Source organism: Drosophila bipectinata, chromosome 2L (genome assembly GCF_030179905.1).
Source record: "Drosophila bipectinata strain 14024-0381.07 chromosome 2L, DbipHiC1v2, whole genome shotgun sequence".
Taxonomy (NCBI): Eukaryota; Metazoa; Arthropoda; class Insecta; order Diptera; family Drosophilidae; genus Drosophila; species Drosophila bipectinata.
The window spans coordinates 7,125,269-7,145,346 of record NC_091736.1 but is presented as its reverse complement, the minus strand read 5'-3'; the positions used below and the strand labels follow the sequence as shown (position 1 = coordinate 7,145,346).

Here is a 20,078-nt window from a genome sequence, read left to right as displayed (position 1 = left end):
CGTTATAGTCTAATCCTAATAGTCAAACATTAGAACCTATTCTGGTAGCTTTCTTTTTTAGATAACCTATATTGTGTCTTTTGCTATTCAAGTTCTTTAAACCTTTTCCCTTAGTCTTCACTGTACTACGCGTCACATATCCTTTTTGGTTCAACCACCTCGCCTTGTGCAAACATTTTTTGCGGGAAAATTTTTCAATGCGCATTGCATTTCATCTCTAAACGAGATACGGCCACCAGGACGAGGACGAGGACGCGGATGCGGACGCGAGTCCTTTTCAAGATGCTGCTCTAGAACGAGTAAGAGAGATGAATGCAGGACATCATGACTAAAGTGGAACAGAGACAGAGAGATGGTTAGAAGTGTCTGCTGTGTGCATGAATATTCATGCCTTGTTTATGCATATTTGCGTGTCAAGTGATGTCCCCTCACTTCTTGGTCCTAGTAATACCCATTTCTCTGCTCATTGCTCTCATTCGTCGTCTCCTTCTTTGCTGTCTTCGTCGTCTACTTCTTTCTCATCTACAGCATTCACGTGCTACGTACAACGCGACGTATGCGCAATATTTCCGCTTTTGCTTTACGGTTTGCTTTTCAAGTTTGTTTACCATTTGCAGGAGACGCCCAAAGGACGAACTCACACACCATATGTGTGTCTGTGTGTGTGGGGTGTGTGTGAAAAATTTTCTGTTTATGCTCACATTTCATTTGAACGTGAGTTTGTTTGTTTGCCAATTTGAAGTGCTAAAAACTCGGTGGCTGGAAATGGGAAATGGGAATGGGGAAAGGGGCAACTTTGATTGCAATTTGTGCTGAGTGTGCGGAAACGAAATGTCTGAAAGGAGGTTGCACTTCTGCACTTGCCACTGAGACACTAAAGGCATTCGGATTTATAAGGTACTCCGCTTGAGAATCGGGTGAGAATTGGGGAAGGTATAGCCATCACTGTGGGTCGTATAGGGGAAAACCCCATTTTCATGGGATCCTATCACGAAAAAATCTAAAAAATATTTTGTCTCAGGATTCTGATGCAGAATGGTGGAGAATCGATCCACAAATCGTTTAAGGTACTCCGCTTGAGAATCGGATTATAATTGGGGAAGTTATAGCCATCCCTGTGGACCCTATAGGGGAAAGTACCATTTTTAAGGGAGATCACGAAAAATGGACAAAAAATCTAAAAAATATGTTGTCTCAGGATTTTGATGCAGAATGGTGGAGAATCGATCCACAAATCGTTTAAGGTACTCCGCTTGAGAATCGGATGAGAATTACGGAAGTTATAGCCATCCCTGTGGACCCTATAGGGGAAAACCCTATTTTCAAGGGATCCCATCACGAAAAATGGACAAAAATCTAAAAAATATGTTGTATCAGGATTTTGATGCAGAATGGTGGAGAATCGATCCACAAATCGTTTAAGGTACTCCGCTTGAGAATCGGATTATAATTGGGGAAGTTATAGCCATCACTGTGGACCCTATAGGGGAAAACCCCATTTTCAAGGGATCCTCATGAAAAATGGATAAAAAATCTAAAAAATATTTTGTCTCAGGATTTTGATGCAGAATGGTGGAGAATCGGTCTAGAAATCGTTTAAGGTACTCCGCTTGAGAATCGGATTAGAATTGGGGAAGTTATAGCCATCACTGTGGGCCCTATAGGGGAAAACCCCATTTTCAAGGGATCCTCATGAAAAATGGATAAAAAATCTAAAAAATATTTTGTCTCAGGATTTTGATGCAGAATGGTGGAGAATCGGTCTAGAAATCGTTTAAGGTACTCCGCTTGAGAATCGGATTAGAATTGGGGAAGTTATAGCCATCACTGTGGGCCCTATAGGGGAAAACCCCATTTTCAAGGGATCCTCATGAAAAATGGACAAAAAATCTAAAAAATATTTTGTCTCAGGATTTTGATGCAGAATGGTGGAGAATCGATCTGGAAATCGTTTAAGGTACTCCGCTTGAGAATCGGATTAGAATTGGGGAAGTTATAGCCATCACTGTGGACCCTATAGGGGAAAACCCCATTTTCAAGGGATCCTCATGAAAAATGGACAAAAAATCTAAAAAATATTTTGTCTCAGGATTTCGATGCAGAATGGTGGAGAATCGATCTAGAAATCATTTAAGGTACTCCGCTTGAGAATCGGATTGGAATTGGGGAAGTTATAGCCATCACTGTGGACCGTATAGGGGAAAACCCCATTTTCAAGGGATCCTCATGAAAAATGGATAAAAAATCTAAAAAATATTTTGTCTCAGGATTTTGATGCAGAATGGTGGAGAATCGGTCTAGAAATCGTTTAAGGTACTCCGCTTGAGAATCGGATTAGAATTGGGGAAGTTATAGCCATCACTGTGGACCCTATAGGGGAAAACCCCATTTTCAAGGGATCCTCATGAAAAATGGATAAAAAATCTAAAAAATATTTTGTCTCAGGATTTTGATGCAGAATGGTGGAGAATCGGTCTAGAAATCGTTTAAGGTACTCCGCTTGAGAATCGGATTAGAATTGGGGAAGTTATAGCCATCACTGTGGACCCTATAGGGAAAAACCCTATTTTCAAGGGATCCTCATGAAAAATGGACAAAAAATCTAAAAAATATTGTGTCTCAGGATTTTGATGCAGAATGGTGGAGAATCGATCTGGAAATCGTTTAAGGTACTCCGCTTGAGAATCGGATTAGAATTGGGGAAGTTATAGCCATCACTGTGGACCCTATAGGGGAAAACCCCATTTTCAAGGGATCCTCATGAAAAATGGACAAAAAATCTAAAAAATATTTTGTCTCAGGATTTTGATGCAGAATGGTGGAGAATCGATCTAGAAATCGTTTAAGGTACTCCGCTTGAGAATCGGATTAAAATTGGGGAAGTTATAGCCATCACTGTGGACCCTATAGGGGAAAACCCCATTTTCAAGGGATCCTCATGAAAAATGGACAAAAAATCTAAAAAATATTTTGTCTCAGGATTTCGATGCAGAATGGTGGAGAATCGATCTAGAAATCATTTAAGGTACTCCGCTTGAGAATCGGATTGGAATTGGGGAAGTTATAGCCATCACTGTGGACCGTATAGGGGAAAACCCCATTTTCCCATCATGAAAACAAGGGATCCCATCATGAAAAATGGACAAAGAACCTAAAACTACACCTTATCACTACAATACTTTCATTTTTTTGAATTAATCAAGAATTATATACTTTAGCCACTTTTCACAGTCTCTTACACACAGTATAAAATCCCTGAATTTGCTCCTTTACCGTGGCCCCTAACCCATTTATTACCTGAAAAAAAAAATACATCCAACAACCTCGAAATATATTCACATCAGTCTGATTTCGCCTGGCACGTCCATGACAATTGCCCAGCCAAAATGGGGCGTAACCGGGCATGCTGCACCAATGGCTCACAACTGGGAATTTGCCATGGCCCAGACAAAGAATGGGATGATGATGATGCTGACGGAGATGGAGATGAACACGACCAGAACAAAATCTGTATGGCCGAATTGCCCTTGAGTGATCTATGCAAAACATAAGGCGGATCGATCGCCGGGGATCCAGAGCCACATCGTTGATCGTGGTTATGCGGTTGGTTACAGCCAAATGAAAGGTAGCCGTTGCCAGTAGCTCCCTGGTAGCCGGCTAGTCATCAAAACTGGGAAATTAGCATAGACAGTTTCCAAGACAGCCATTGCCAAAGTGCGTAGAAAATCATGAAAATGGCTACTGGAGTGGCCAACAAGCAGAAGAAGTCGAAGATGAACACAGAAAACAATTTTGTAGAGCTTTAAATATATTTCTGATTTTTAATATATTAAAGGTCAAGTCTTTATTTAGCTTGTTCTAACAAGTAATTCAAAGTTTAAATTGTCTTTAAAGATAATTATATTTTTTTTTTTATACTGTGCAGAAGAGTCAGTCTCAAAGCCAGCGGCATTAATTTCATACAATTAATGGAAATTATATGAAATTATGAGTGGAACATTGAAATTCCTTGTGAACATCACCCGGGACAACAACAAACCAGACAAAATTGTCTACTGGCTTTCCATCAAACAGCAAAAAAAAAATGGAAAGCACTCGGGCACTACTACCAGCCTGGGTGGCAGGCAATACCCATTTGGAACGCAGCGCCAAATGAAAGAAAATTAAATTCTCCACTGTCTTCTTAATTGAAACATTAGCCAAAACATTTTAGCCTTCCCCCCACTGCTACAGGACTGCTCTGTTCATTTACATTCAAATTAACTCGTAATGAAAACGAGTCAAGAAACTTTGACTTTGACTTTGTCTGTCTGTTGTTGTTTTCTGTGGGGGTTGTGGCATTTAATTAGTTGCTCCGATTGTTGCTCTATGGGTCTACTTTATTGCTATTAGCTGGCCATTTCTTTTCGACTTAACACAGTGAAATTGTCCCCCACCGATGGAACGATATACTGGGTTAATGATTCTGTTTGTTTTGTCACTCGTTTGATGTTCTTTGGCTGTCATTTGATTTCATTTGGCAATTACCAGCTCGATTTAATGCACAATAGAAATCTGGTGTTACTTTTCGATCGTTAATTTTAATATTATAGTTTTTGCATAATGTGTTTTACATTTTAATTAAATACATTTTTTTTTTTAATTTTTACTTTGTCTACAGTACCCAGGGTTTTCATTACACTTGCCGCAATCTATTTCCCACCCCTACTCCTTGTTTAAATAAAACTTATACTACACCTCGACGTCCCACCTCCCACAATTTTTCACAAACAACATTATCAGTTTCTTTGGGCGCAATGTTGCCTTGGCGAAAAGAAAACAGCAACACGTGCCCCTTTTAATTAAAATAAATAAATAGGCGCAAACACATAAATAAACAAGACACCGACCTACCGAACGACCCATCAAATAACTACAATTCCAAATAGAGATGATGGAGACGTTTTCAGTTTCTCGGTTTCCCGGTTGCTTAGACTTGCCCATCCATCCACTGAAGAATCATGTCAAAAAATTGTGGGACTGATGGGTCTGGTATTCAATTTCATGCATTTATTTGCGAGAGCGGGTTGCGCCCCGGGGTCCGGCATCCGGGCAAGGGGTGAGTTCTCCAACCCCCATAAAGTAGCTTATGAATTGGGGCGCCCTAAGCTATGCTACAGCTTTTTCGGTAGTACGCTGTATGGTATTCTTTGGGAAACGTGCGCATTTGAATTGAAGGCGAATTATTATTATTTAGTCAATGCGAGAGGCAAAAAACGTTTCTGGGAATAAAACGCTTCCAACAACTTCATTTTTATACGAATACCACAATTTGCATGTGGAATAAATCAAATGCAAAACACAGATGCACCCCCCAATCGCCCAGACATGAGTTATGGGTTAAGGTGGGCCAAAGACCGGGAACAGTAGGAACAGCCGGTAGTGCCAGCCTTTGTCTGGCCAGGATTATGACCATTTATTTGTCCGTCCTGCCGGGCTGTGTGGAGGTCGGGGCAGTTGGTCGAAAAAGTTTCAGCCTAAGGCGATTTTCCTCGGTACAAGAAATCCAAATCAATGAAGATTTCGAGGTACAATAGTAGAAAATGTTTTTTGGGGCTTCGACTACTCTTTGGCTTTTGAATTTTGGTGGCCCAGCAGTTATTCTGGCTTCTTAAACTTTACCGGCGTGCCCTTTCATGGATTATGCACCGCTTAGCTCTTTGCTGGAGAAAACTTTTCAACCAACTTGAAAGTAAATTATTTATTACTAATTGAAAGAGTCCCAGCGAAGAATTCTGAATACAAATTTTAATTCGATTATATTGTATTTTTCGGTAAGCATTTTCCACAAATTTCAATTTTCAATTTGTCAAAGTTAATTAAAGCGAGCTAAGAACTTTATTGAGCATTTCCTGCTCGCAACAAATGAAAACCAATCAAATTTAATGCGAATCTACCTCGAGGGGTGCGCGGTGGTAGGGGGATAAATGGAGTACAGAAAATATCTGTGGCCCCGGCCATTGGGCAAGGCATAATAATAATTTATGTTATGGCAGCGCCAGAAGATCTGCAAACGATATATATGTAGAATGCATGTTCACCGACATTTTTCTTATACTCTTACTTATAGAGAGACTAATGTGGTTTATTGAAACAATATAATACAGTAGATCCTTTATACGATTTTTCAGACTCACCAGTACAAGTACAAGTACAAAAGTCTCTTAAATATATTTTTGTTTATTTTTAATGTTTGGAGTCCCAAAAACACAATAAAACTTGCTTGTAACCTATAAATTCTTTAAGATAAAGGGTATTGGCTATCCAACTTTATCAACCTTGCAACTTCTTTATACTTTTCATATAAATGCACAAGCTTTTGATTGATTCAATCAAAACGAAGCAAAACGCAAACGGCGATCAAGAAGTGGACTCGGAGCCAAAGCCACAGCCAAGTTGGAGGCATCAGGTTTTCTGCATGCCTGTCACGTAATTTATTGATTTAGCTCTTGGGAATACGAGAGACTGCTCGTGGATCGTGAAAAATGAAATGTTTGCCACTGCCAGCAGCAGAAGCAGCAGCTCAAAACTCTACACAAAAATAAATTTTATAAATATTTATAACATAAAAAATAAACATATATATATGTAACATAAAATATAGAAATTATTAGAATTCTTATTAAACAAAATAAAAGCTCATCCAACTTCATCCATATCAGCCTAGTTTTCTCCTTTTCGCTTGATGGTCTACTGACTGCGGGCTTGAGGTATGGCTCCTCTTGGGGCCTTTTTGAATCCTTTCCCGATTCCGCTTCAGAGTGTCAATATAATATTCATCATTTTTCTGATAGTTTTTAAGTAAATCTAGCCAATTTGGAATTGTGGGTGTTAAACTGGCTGAGAATTCTTCGGCAGCGTCTTTAAACTCCCTGTCTTCAACCTCGATTTCTTCTGGTATTGCTGCGAGTGTGGTTCGAAATCTCTTACTATGAGGACCGAAGACAACTTTAATATCTCCTCTATCACTATCGACCATGTCCTCATCGAAATCATCAACATCCTCATCATTGTCTGATCCACGTTTCATTTTTTTTTTCTTATATTTTTAAGAGACTTCTGGAGTATTTGAATCAATGCCTGATGTTTCAAAAGTATAAATATCTAATATGATTAGTAATTCAAATATTGCTATTTATTTATATACATATTTTTGTTAGAGTGTATATGAGCGGACTGGTAAACTGGCATGATGGCTGACCGAACTGAACTGGGGCTGATTGGTTGTCGATCGATTTGGCTGCCGGCCAGACAAATTCAAATGCATTGGCCCCGATCTGTGAATGCAACTGCTCCACCAGGAGCAAAGGGGGATCAAAGGCACTTACGCATGTACGCCCCAAACGATACACAAAACTTGATCATCGGCGGCCACAGCGATCATCGATCAACAGACAGACAGACAGACATACAACATCCCATCCCCATCCCATCGCAGTCCATCCTGAGACTTCGAGTTAATGGCCGTCTTGCCATTTTGCATTTTTGCATTTGTAATGAAACTGAAAACCAGAATGAATTGTAATTTGTTCGAAATCAAGCCATGCCTCCTCGGTCAGCCGGTCTACAGTTTCCTTTTTTTTTATGTTTTTAAAAAAAGATACGAGATCAACAGCAAAGTCAGACTTAAAACTGCAATTCAGGAGATTCAGACGTGGAGTTGGGGGTACAATGTTGCAGATGAGGTGGAAAGACTTCGATAGCAGTGAACTTTGGTTGAATGGATACTATTTTTATTTGAAATTAAAATATTTTAGTAAATTAACTAGCTTAAGTCTTGGAGGAAAGAAAGTGATTGTATTTCTATATACATATTCCATTAATAAATATTACTTTAATGATGAAGAATTCTAGATATTAAGGTATATTATATGGTCCATGAAATATTACTTAGGTGAAGTATGTATTTTTTCCTGAAACAGATAAAGCTTTTAGTAATATTTTTAATTAAAAAAGACCAACACCTTTATCCCTATACCTCGAACCAATGTAACTCCATCCATTTAAATTCAAGATTGCCTCCATTCGCTTCTTCATCTCTGTCTGGGGGGATTCGTATGTAAAATCGAGCATTTTTCAACTGTTATCAGAACCACTTGGACAGACTCTTGCCGCTGCTCTTACATACAGATCATCTTGCAGCAAAAACCCCACCGAAGGCCCCACAAATGGCAATTTAAGTCATTTTGTTTGCAGCTTTTTGCGTTCAATTTCGCATGATTTTTTTCGATTTTTGTTGCAAGGCGAATCCAAAATGGTTTAATATTATGCACAAATCGGCCAAGTTGCGTAGTAAATTATGGGCCATTAAACGAGCAGGTAAAGCGAAAATCGAGAGACGGCCAAGGGGCAGGGCGTTTAGTTTACCTGGCCGGCCCCGGGTAATCAAATTTGTGTAAAAATGGCAGTCGGCCTTTGGGTGTAAAATGGGGGGCGGTATTTGCAGCTTGAAAAATGGGAAAGAAGAGCAGGAGATGGAAAAACTTGGCACTTCCAGGGAAATGCGTGAGCTACCTGAAGGAAATTCAGAAAGAGATAGAGCAGCTGCTGCTGGATCATAAAAACTAATTTAAAAATCTTCTGCTTGTGCCTTCCAGCGATCAGTCTTTTGGTGGATATAGCCTCAGGATGTTGCCAGTGCTGCTTTTGTTGGTCGTGATTGCTCCCTCCTGGCAGAAAAATGCTACAACAGTGAGCACCAACAGCTACGTGACGAAGGCCGGTTGTGAGGCTTTGATCAAGGATTCGAATCTGTGCGAGTGCCAGGATCAGGAGATCAAGTGCGACAACCTGCAGCTTCACAGCAACAACGAACAGTTGTACGGAATCAGTTGCAGTATCTTCGATGCCCGAGGATATGGCTATATCCCGCCCCTCAAAGCCGGCAATATCGGTCCATTGAACATTCAGAATTGTGCCATTCCGAATGCCGAGAGTGTCAAGTATCTGATTAGTAAACTGGGCATTTACAACTATACGGAACTGGAGATCCTCAACTACTTCGACCCGAAGAAAACCGATCGGGGAGAGGTTCTGCAGCAGTACTACAGTGATCATGAGAACTTGAAGAAGGTTTCCATCATAGGCTTCAAGTCCACACTGCCAGCCAACTTCCTGGAGCGACTGCCGGCTCTGAAACATCTTTCCCTGAAGGGTAGTAGCGATCTTCCACCCACCATTCTGCATCCCCTGGGTAACCTCACCCACCTGAACATTGTCATCAAGAATTTGGGCAAAGTCTCTGGCCAGATCTTGGCCAAGCAGTCGAAGCTACGGCACCTGATGATCGATTGCGATGCCAAAAATAGTAGTGTGGAAATGTCTGCCTTCGGGCCCAAGGAACTCTGGCACATGGCCGAACTACAATCCGTTGAAATCTTCAACTGCGGCGACAATGTGCCCACGGAGCTGTTTTGGAAATCTGAACAGTTGGCCTACTTGGGCATCAGAAGCAATATAAGCTACATCAGCAGAGAATTCCTCAAGGCCCAGAAGAATCTGTTGACTTTGAGATTGGAACGAAATAATATTGCCCGACTGCCGGATCAGTTGTTCCACAATACGCCTTTGATGTTGGAAATACATTTGGCCTACAACAACCTCGATCGTATTCAGAAGTAAGTTCAGTTTTTTACCAGAAGTTGTTTTTAATAAAACTACTTTTTTTTATTCTTTACACCAGCGGTCTCTTTGACAAACTAAAGAACCTTCAGGTGCTGAATTTGGAGCACAATCCGATAACCACTATCGCCCCGAATGCCTTCGTTCCGATACCCACGGCCCACATCTATGTGGGCAAGCTGTTCAAGTTGGCCAAAACGAGTGCGGTCTGGGCCAGGTCCACAAATGCCACCATCTGCGAGGAGGAGTTCATCTACGGAGTGTGCATGTACTGCAAACGGGATGAGTATTTGGACCATTTTTCGGAAACAGAAAACTGCAATAAGCCAACACCGAAGGCCAAGGATGTCCTGGCCCGGAAGGCCTACGAAAATCAGTTAAAGGTTATGTCTGAACACGTCTGGAAAAGGAGCAAGAACTGTGAGTATTTTTCCGGCGATTTTCTGCCAATAATTTATATTAAATTTGACATGCGACCAGGGCCAGGACCCAGACCCGGACACGGACGCTTTCCCTGACTAAATTGAAAACGAAATAAAAAGGCGAAAGCGTATGAAATACAAACAATATTAATATTTGTTGCTCGCTTTCAACGGCGGTGATAAGAAAGGAAAAAAGTTGGAGTAGAAACTGGGTACTACTGGGTGGATTGGTGGTGCGAAGTCAACGAAACATTTTTATATATAAATCATGAACGAAAACAATTTATCTTTTGATTTGTAGCCAGGGGTGGCGGGCGCGACTACCAAAATGAAAGAAAACTTTGCCAGGGAGCAACATGTCAAATGTAATAAGGCCTAATGTTGTCTTCCTTTATTTCTCCGAGGGTCTCAAATGGATTGTGCGGATTGTAAGTGAAAGTCAGATGAGGAAAATCAAGTGAATTATGCGGGTTGCGAGGGGAAATAACATTTTAGATTGCTATCATTTATGATAAAAGTGAAAAAAAAACACAGAGAAGTTACTGACAGAAGCAACAGGGAAGTTACTGAAAAAAAAAAAACTCAAAAGGAATGTTTCAATGTTATGCAAATCATATTTGACATTTGTTATTGTTGATATAACATGCTTCCTCATAAAGGACATGGGAAAGTGGGGGACCCACAGTGCCGACAACTCATAACTGTCAAGGATATCACATGTTGAACTCTGTGGGTTGTCAGCGATCAAAGTAGATAGGACAGTAATCGAATGTAAATTGCTCGAAAAGGAAACAGAGTCCTTAAGGGGTGCCACAACCCGAACCCTAAGTACTGCTAAGCGATCTAAATGGGCGCTTAAATTAATAAAGTCTTACACCAAGAGGAGGCTAAAAATAGGACAACTTTTTATGGCCTAAAACATCCATTTTGAACCACCCATTAGGTGGTCGTATTTTACGCATTTTTCCATTTGCCCACTTTGATGCGCTTTAATGCAGGCCATAACTCATGGCCTCGTCGGCGGCCTTCTAATCTCAATTTGCTGTTTGAGTTGCCACTAATAAAACGCACGACAATGTGACACCACCGTACCCCGAACTGAACCACTGAACCACTCTCGACATCAGCGATCCACACATGCATTTGTGCTGCCGCGGATACACGATTTGGGAATTGGGTTTCTACTCTCTTTTTTTTTTTGCGGCTTTCTGTGTTTCCGATAGACATAATTTGTCGGGCGTGAGGTGACACTGACATACCGGCATGAAGCCAAAGGACATGAAGCGATTGACGTTCTAGAGATGGGAGATCTTAAAGTAGAGCTTATAACAGTCTATTCAGAAATTATTTTGAATACTAGAGCTTATATATCAATTAATAATAAAGGAGTTTAAAAGTATCATTAAGAAAGACCTAATTTTTAAAAGACCCTATTTCCCTTAAATCACCATCACATATGCTCCTCTAAAAAAAACCCAAACCCCTAACCACTCCGCTCTAGAGGAGCCACAAAACAACTGACCAGGCTGCCGGCTGGCGACTGGCTCTCCACAAATGCTGCTTTTGTACTACTCGTATCTGGCGGATACATTTCAAAGCAATGCCAACTGGACTGCGTTTATCGCTTGGTAGCCCCCCAGACAAAAAGACAAACGGACGTCCAGCCGTCGGAGGAGTTTCGCCGTATGCGAAATTTATGGGCATCAACGTTGAATTTGAAGCGGGATCCCAGATCCCAAAATGAAAAAACAAACAAAAAACCTGGTCTCCTCCGGACTCTGGACTGGAAGCTTTGCAGTGAAGTGGACTAGCTCCAGTGGCTGGCTTGGCATTTGTAATGCCTAAATGCTTTGGCGAATTGATTTTTGGTGTAAACGATGTGCAATTTTAATGGATTGTGCTGCCAGATAAGCCAAAGGAGGTGGTGGTATCCAATGGATACTCTGTTTATACACTGGACCCCTATACGAGATCCGTGGCTTGTCGTGTGTCGTTTAATTGAATTTGTTTTGATTAGTTTCTCCTCATCGGTTCTCGGTTTTTGTGTTCCATATGCAGCTTTAAAGAGTTCTACCTTTCGGAATTTTAAACATCCAAAACACGACAAACGAGAAAAAAAACAAAAAGGAGAACACCTCGAGCCTTGAGGCCAGTTACCCATCAAAAATTGACATTGTTCATAGTCATAACATGACGGAAAAATGTCAATTTAAATATTTGCAAATATTTTAACAAGGTATGCGACCCCAGCAGCGCTAATTTCGCATGTGCGAAATAAAAATTGTGCACATTTTTCCCCCAAAACAACACAAAAAAGTGGACACTTTTACGTAAGAGAACCCAAAAAAGGTGCAACCACTTTTTAATTAATTAAAAGTATAATAAAAAGGTGGATAGTGGGGAAGAACGCTTCAGGCATACTCGTACAAAAATATTATGCAAAAATTGTCCAAAGTGCTTTTTCAAAAAAGAATGTAGAATATTTTTCAGGTGAAAAAGGGTCAACTCCTTTTTAAATAGACTGATTCCAAAAGGAAAATTAAAGCCTTCCCCATCCGTGGACAAAATGCAAGTCCGTTTTCCATTCAGAAGTCAATTAGACAGTGAGAAACCAAACACTGAATGGCATATTTCCCCCTGGGGGGTCAATTTGTGGAATCCAATTTGAATGACAGGCAGAATGCAGTTAACTTGTTGATTTTGGAGCCAAAAAAAGGGGTAAGGGTTACACCATTCCTCGGAGAGGAATTTAAGTCCGAACCGGAAATCTGGCCAGAATTTCAATTGTTTATGCGTAAAAGGCAATTTGCAAAGCGAAACCCAAGTCGTGCCGGGCCTGTGTATGCATTTCAATTAGAATAAGATTGACAGCCGAGCTGGGGGAGTGGAACTTCGGTTTCGGAAAATAACAATGGGGCACTGGCTTGGCACTTGGACTTGCACTTGCACTTCCACTGACCGATAAGGTTAAGCGCCAACCGATGGGGGCATCATGCACTTGGCTTGTGGTTATTCGAATTTAATTGAATTTAATTGATTTGGTACCAAAACCGGTGGGGTATTCAGACTCTACTACTGGGGGTGGCTCTCGTCTCGGAGTTACTAGTTAGGTTGGGCAGCTTTAAAGTCCGACTTTAGTTGGCTAAATGTTGCATGACTTCCAGAAAGTAGCAGTGAAAAATTGCAGCTGTCAGCGTTGGCCAGAAAAATGATTTGTTGATTTTGTTTCTCGGTTTTTCGAGGAGGTGCTCGGGGTGGTTGCATAAATCATGAAACGCTTTACATATTGCATACATATTGGTTGCATTATGCTGCTGCCCATACACCACCGACTTAGACTGCGACTACCTGTATATGTAATTAAACTTAATATAAATGTCTAGTAATTATTGTGTCTACCTCTCTACAGATGGTTGCATGTGCCGGCCCAAAGCGGCTTAACTCCATAATTGTCTCAACAAGCTTGCCAAAATCTTAACTAAATTAACAATCTTCTACTTGCAGAAACGGATTAAAGGAGGGAGGACTAAGCTCTAAGTGAAAATTTTACGCATCGCTACAACATATGAAATTCTTATGTATTCATAAATAATGAGATTAAAATAAACAGAAAATTAAATTAGTTTAAAAGAATATTTTGTATATTATTTTCAAGAGGTATGGGTAATGCATAACAAACCTGTAACCTATACAGAGCTAGTACTACATCCCCTCTGCAACTAAAGCTATTAGCCCTGGAGGAAAGCAAACGAAATACAATAGCATTCCATTTATGGAATATGGAACTAATATTTGCCAGAAATGCCAAAACAAAACGACTGGCATAAAAATCACAATAAAACAAAACAATCCACGAACAACAACGCAGGATCCTGAACCTTAGGCGACTATTGTACACATGTAATGGTGATGGTTTTGGGTGGGGCTGCTAAAGGGGGTCTATTATGGTGGGTGGGTGGTTTTGGTTTCAAAAAGCTTTCTCCAGTCTCGCGCCTTTTTGTATATGTGTGTGTGTGTGTGGAAAGTGTTTACATGGTGATTTTTTGTTGGCACGCGATATCCTTTTTGCTGCTTCCCTTGGGTGTTTACCCTCCAAGACCGACCGTCCACCCCCTCGGATTTCTCCTCAGCGTGTCCTTCTGTCTGACTGTCTGTCCTTCATATGTGAACTATGAAATGCTTTCGCACACAGGCTGGCAAACATTCAACTATTGTTTGCATTAGTTGCTCCTTTTCAGGTTGCTCCTCGTGTTGCCGCGGCTTTGTGCAACAAACAAAGAGAAAAACAACGACAGAAGCTATAATAACAGCATTTGTTCTTAGTGTTTAGTTTTATTTATGTCCGCAATTCAGAGTCAAAGTTCAGTTAACTAGAGCATAAAGGCCCTTTGTCGAAAAATTGGGTGTTTTTAAAAGTGTAGGAAATGCCTTGGAAAATATTGCAAATTTCAGAATGGAGGGCGCAGGTTGGCTCTTTTGATGTCATGTCTTCATTGCTGGATCGGCAAACAAAATCGGCAAACAACCGAAAGGAACAACACAACAGCAGCTGGAAATTTATGCACGCACATGCAGCTGGCTGCATTTTTTGCAAGGCCTTCGCCGCTTCACCGGCGTGTTGCATGTTGCCGCCTTTTTGGGGCGTTTTCCCCCCAAACGAATATGTTGCAGGTGCAACAGTAACTGCAGCAGCAGCACACACCAGCACGTGGCATGTGCAACAATGATGTCAAACAAAATATGCAGTCGGAGATCTAACTGGAATGGGTAACCAAACAGATACATTTTTGCCTTGATTGTCTTGTCACCATGTTGTCTCTGGCTTTTAAAAAATATGTCAAAATGTCATGTGTTCATTCAGGAATCTAAGGAATTCAAAGTTGGTTTTGGTTTTCATATTTTCTAGGAGCTTAAAAATTTATATTTAACCAACGCTGTTCTTCAATCCTATATATGGCGATGGGGACATCTCGATTAGGTCTAGCCTTGAAGCATTTATCGTCATCGTGCTTAGCCTAATGCAACAGGGATCATCGCTAAAAGTTTTAACGATTAATTTAGTATTATAGGTTTAAATAATCTAAGCTAATCTACCTTTCTGACTTATTAAAGCTCTAACTGTCATAACTGTCGTGTATTTATTTCTTGAGAAAGGTATCCTTGGGTGGCTGAGAATCCAAGGGAAAGTGAAGAAAACTTCCCTCGACACACCCAGCAACAAAAACGCAGCCCGCGGCCAAGGACTGGCAACAAAAACAGCTCACGTCTCTGTAGCTTTTGCCGTATTTCAATTTAAATTTATGTTTCATTTCATTTGAGGCCAACTGTCTGAGCCTGGGTCTGTGTCTGTGCCGTTTTCACGCTGAAAGTGTTGCTCAAAAGTGCATGAACAATTTGGTTTGTGAAATTTCATTTGGCTTTCACTTTTTCAGGTTCAACTCCAAACTCTCAAAACTCATAATTTTCATTACATTTTACGCATTTGAAATGTGCCTCACTCGTTGTTATCCATCCTACCACTTGAGAACTTCTCTCAACGGCTTCCAAATTGAAAAGTTCAAATTGAATTTGAATTCAATTTGGCTGCCAACGTTTTGCAAATGGACAGGAGTAGCAAGGATAAAAAATAAAGGAACAAAAAAATAATGAAAGAAAAAAATCGAGTTAACTGAGTATGTAATGGTTAGTTCTGTATGTGATGTAAGGGTAACTTTTTTTCTTTTTTTGGGAATTTTTGAATGAATGCGCATTTCTCCAGGGACTCGAAATTATTAGGACAAAAAATAAGTATGCTTCTCTGGAAATAAATGATATTGAAGGAAAAGAAATTTTATTAAATAAAACTAAAAAATATTTTAATTTAAATAAAACTCAAATAGACCACCAGGAAAATCCATTACCATTTCAATTACTAATGCAAGGCCACATAAATTTAATTTAAAATGCAATTGGTACTTTGAAGTTTTTACCCAACCCTTGGAGAAGATTTTAGAAAGCAACCCTCCCTCAGTTACCTGGCCAAAGGTGAGGCCGAGTGGGCCAGAAACCAAACCACAAACCACACCGAAACATCTGTGGCTCCATCAATTGCGAGTTCAGCTTGCAGCTTTCTGGCTCTTATTGTGGCTTAATATTCATGGTAATTGTGGACGAGAGGGTCTCAGATGTTCTTTTGGGGCAAGGTAACAACAAGCATCCCTCAAAGCCATCGAGAGTCCTTTTTGGGCCTACATTTGGGTACCATTTTTTTCGGTTGCACTTCCCAAAAAGTAACTGTAAATTCTGGCTAATGAACTGTCGGGGTGGAACAGAAACCAAAGGCATTAAAAAATGTGAAACGAATGGCAAAGTAAGGCCTGGTTTTCCAGGACCCAAACAGGACAGAGGAATTAGTCGCGGAAAATGTCTTCAGTTACATTTTGATGACTTTTTCACTTTTTCTCCACTTTGATGCCATTAGGTTTGTAGGAAACAGCTTCTAAATGTTATTATTTTGTGCCCCTGGTTTTTACGACAAAGTCTCAAAAAGCAAACCACCAGATTTGAAAAATATTTTGCATAAAAATGACATAACAATTTCAAACAGATTTTCCACGCATTTTCAGGATGAAAAGTTTTGATCTTCTAATGAGGGAGGGTTTTTACCTTTTTTTTTTGTAGGAAATATTTCAGCAATACTTTGATATTAAAAACCGCTTAAAAGCAAATTACACCCAACTATAAACAAAAGCCTAGAAAAACTAAAAACCAACAATGTTTTCGGATCAGAGGATGTCCTAAGAGTGGGGTGGATGAATCCTGCAAAGGACAGGGTTCCAGTTATGGGACAGGTGCTCATCGTCCACATATTACTCATTCCTGGCAACTATTAGAAAGCAAACAAAAAGCAAACTACTCTGCGGAGTAACCCCAATTTTAGTCTCGTTCCTCGTTCCTCTCCAGGTACAGGAGACATTTTTCGGTTTGCAATTTGGACATTTTTCATACCAAAATATTTTGTGGTTGGTGTGCAGTGTGTGCACACACACGTACCATGTACGGGGGTCCATCTATGTAGTTTTTGTAAACTAAGAAATTTGATCGAAAAAGGTCGGGGCGAGGCCGGAGCAGTTTTTGGCCAAGGCTTATAATTATTTTTGGAGCCAGTGCAGACGGCAGCTTGATAAAAAGTAAATAGCATAAATCAGGAGAGGGCCAACACGTATGAGATGACAAAACTCTTTTCATCCAGAGCTTGGGAACTTCAAATGCTACCGGAGAAAACGGCAGGATAGTTAATACAAACCTTTAAAAGGTTAAGTTGATTTTTCTGGTAACTTTTTCTTATTCATTGCCTGACTGGCAATTAACTCTTCTCTCCTCCAGAAGGTCTACCTTCCCAGCTTCCACCCAAAAAAAATACAAAAATACAAAAAAAAAATATTGTAAAAGCCCAGAAAACTCTCCTGCCGGCGTTGCTGGAAAATTTCATTAGTCTATAATTTTTAATTGAAAACTGTATATCATTGCCGATGTTGGCGCAGTCTGGTTTACCCCTTCCATAGTAAACTCCCCCCTTTTTGGCACACCGTCTCTGCGCTGTGGGTGGCATGGAGAAAAATGCACGAAAATATTTTGTAAGCAGATTTATAGTTTCGAAAAATAATAATTATTTGCCCAGGCGGCGAACCCAGCAAGGACACCCAGCCTGTTAGCCTGGTACGCTCTTCCCCCCTATTCCCATTTTTCAGGCAACTTTTCTCCTGTTTTCCCTCCTGCGTTTTCCCCCCAAAACTCACAGATACCAATAGCTGTTACTCTATCAGTTTGGACCTCTTTTTCCCCGCACTTTGGCGCTTTTGCTTATTAAAGGCTTGGGTGTAGATTAGTTTATCATTTAATTATTTTTTACGCCTCCTTGTGGGCGGTGAGGCGGAGGGGTATGCCATACATATATATCTACTACATGGGGAGTCTGCCAGCTAAGCATTTTTAATTCATTTAGTTTCATTTTCCGAAAAAGAATTCAATTTATTTTGGCGTGAATGGTAGTTCTTCGGGCTTGGGTTGGGTCTTTCGTCAGACGTAATTCCAGTGGGAATGTCTAGATTTCGGATATGTGTTTCTACTATACACATGTGGGGTTACTTGGGGAATTGAAAAATAATTACATTTTCTAGTATGGATATTTGAAATTAGGTATTTCGAGTGATTGGTAGAAAACAAGTGTCGTAAGACAAAATTATGGTTACCTTCAATAATAAGACATTTAGGAGTTCCTCTGCTCCTAAGACCTTTCAAAGGTGTTAACCTTAACTTAATTGATTATATTTCTCAAATTTCAAGCTCAATGAATCCATCTTCTTTTTGAAATTTTCTCATTAACTTAGAGAAGCTTATATGAATATATTTTTGATAATTATTAGATCTGAGGGCGTTGATGCTGTCACATCAAATTGGTTTCGGGATGAGTGAGCGTCCTGGTCAGTTCAGTGGCCCCCAACCACGATGACCTCTCCAATTGTGTTTGGCTTTGTGACCTTTTATGCGAAAGCGGTTTTCGTTTTTTCACACATCTCCGGTGAAAGGTGTCAGACGCATTTGCTGCAGGACTCATTCGGCCGCCCAGACACGTGCGATTGCTTTGATGGCGCCCGGCCAGATTCGATTGTAGCTTTTTGACCCTGACCGCATGTGTGGCTCTGGCCTTTGTCAACAGTTGCCTTTTAATTTCACTTCATTTATATTCAAAGAAAAAAACCGAAACGCTTTGGTCTAATTGCTGGTGGAAAATGTGTTTGCCAAGTGTCGGGGTCACACCCACCAAGTCACCCCGTGAAATAGCCTCACCGGATGTTGACATTTGTCTTATTTCTATTTCCCTTTTCCATTTTTCTCTACTAATAATTAATTTCTCTTTTTTGATGGCCTAATGTCTCCTGCAGCCAAATCATAGCCTTCATAAATTAAAACAGAAATTTCTATCAACATCCTCCTGCTCTAAAAAGTATATTCTCTTGAATGGAATTCTTTCCTTTGTCGGTATTATTTTTGCCCCTAATAATTCACTTATTTCTTGGCTCACCATAACTCGACTTAAATGTGGCATAAAATGACAGCATAAATACAAATTATCCATCCCAAAAAAATGGAATAAAAATAAAACACTTGCAATGCCTAATGGCATTTATTAATCCAATTGCATTCTGGCACTTTCGGGGCGGGTCAGAGACCAAGAACCTAATAACATTAACGACCACCATCTCGGGAAAACATTTTGCAAATCTAATGAGCCTCGACGGCATAAAAAATACGACTACGCGCTCAGACGAAATTAAAAATAAAACGACAACAGACGACGGGCATAAAGCAGCAGCCAAAAATTGACAGCCCTCCGTGGGTCATGAGCCAAGACGGACGACGGGAATCCCCCGACTCACTGGACCTAACCGACAGTAGAAAAAAAAAAGTAGATCCAGCCAGGACGAGGGTGCAAAATCAGGAATTAAAACATCTTAATGGTCTGCGTCTTTATGAACTCCGCGACTGTGTTGTCCTGTCGGGTCGATGCTTTCCAGCCTGCTGACACCATTACTTTTGATTCCATGTCGGGGTTTTCGCGTTTCTGGCATTCTTGCTCTAAGGTCTCTGTGATTTCGCCTTCTCATCCAAGTTCCATGTTCCCATCTAGTTAATTTTCATGTAAATTAAGCAATCAAATGTTTGTGTCCTAAAATTAATTTCAATTTTGTGCTTTTTTGGGAATTTCTTATAGAAGCATTTTTATCTTTGTGAGAATAGCACTTTTAATATTAAGTTTCTCTCCTAGTAGTTGCCAACTAATTTGCTTGTTAATGAAGCAATTAACGCTTTTGGAACATTTATTTCAATTTCAATTTAAACTTCAACAATGGCCCACTGTACTCCCCCATATCAAGTTTGTACTTTGAGCTTCTGTATTAATTCAACTGCAATTAACATATTTTCACTCGGGTCCACTGCAAAACCAAATACAAT

The 20,078-nt window shown here is 40.3% G+C and overlaps 1 protein-coding gene across 1 annotated transcript in view; it reads left to right on the top strand.

Annotated features, from left to right (window-relative positions):
• LOC108130910 (carboxypeptidase N subunit 2) overlaps nt 1–13,715 on the top strand; it is a 52,895-nt gene extending 39,180 nt beyond the window's left edge. The window contains exons 2-4 of the mRNA XM_017249586.3: nt 8,637–9,656; nt 9,722–10,080; nt 13,587–13,715. Coding sequence (XP_017105075.2) covers nt 8,668–9,656; nt 9,722–10,080; nt 13,587–13,588 — 1,350 coding nt within the window. The 5' untranslated portion in view covers nt 8,637–8,667 and the 3' untranslated portion in view covers nt 13,589–13,715. The remainder of the gene's footprint in view (nt 1–8,636; nt 9,657–9,721; nt 10,081–13,586) is intronic.
• The last annotated feature ends 6,363 nt before the right edge of the window (nt 13,716–20,078 follow it).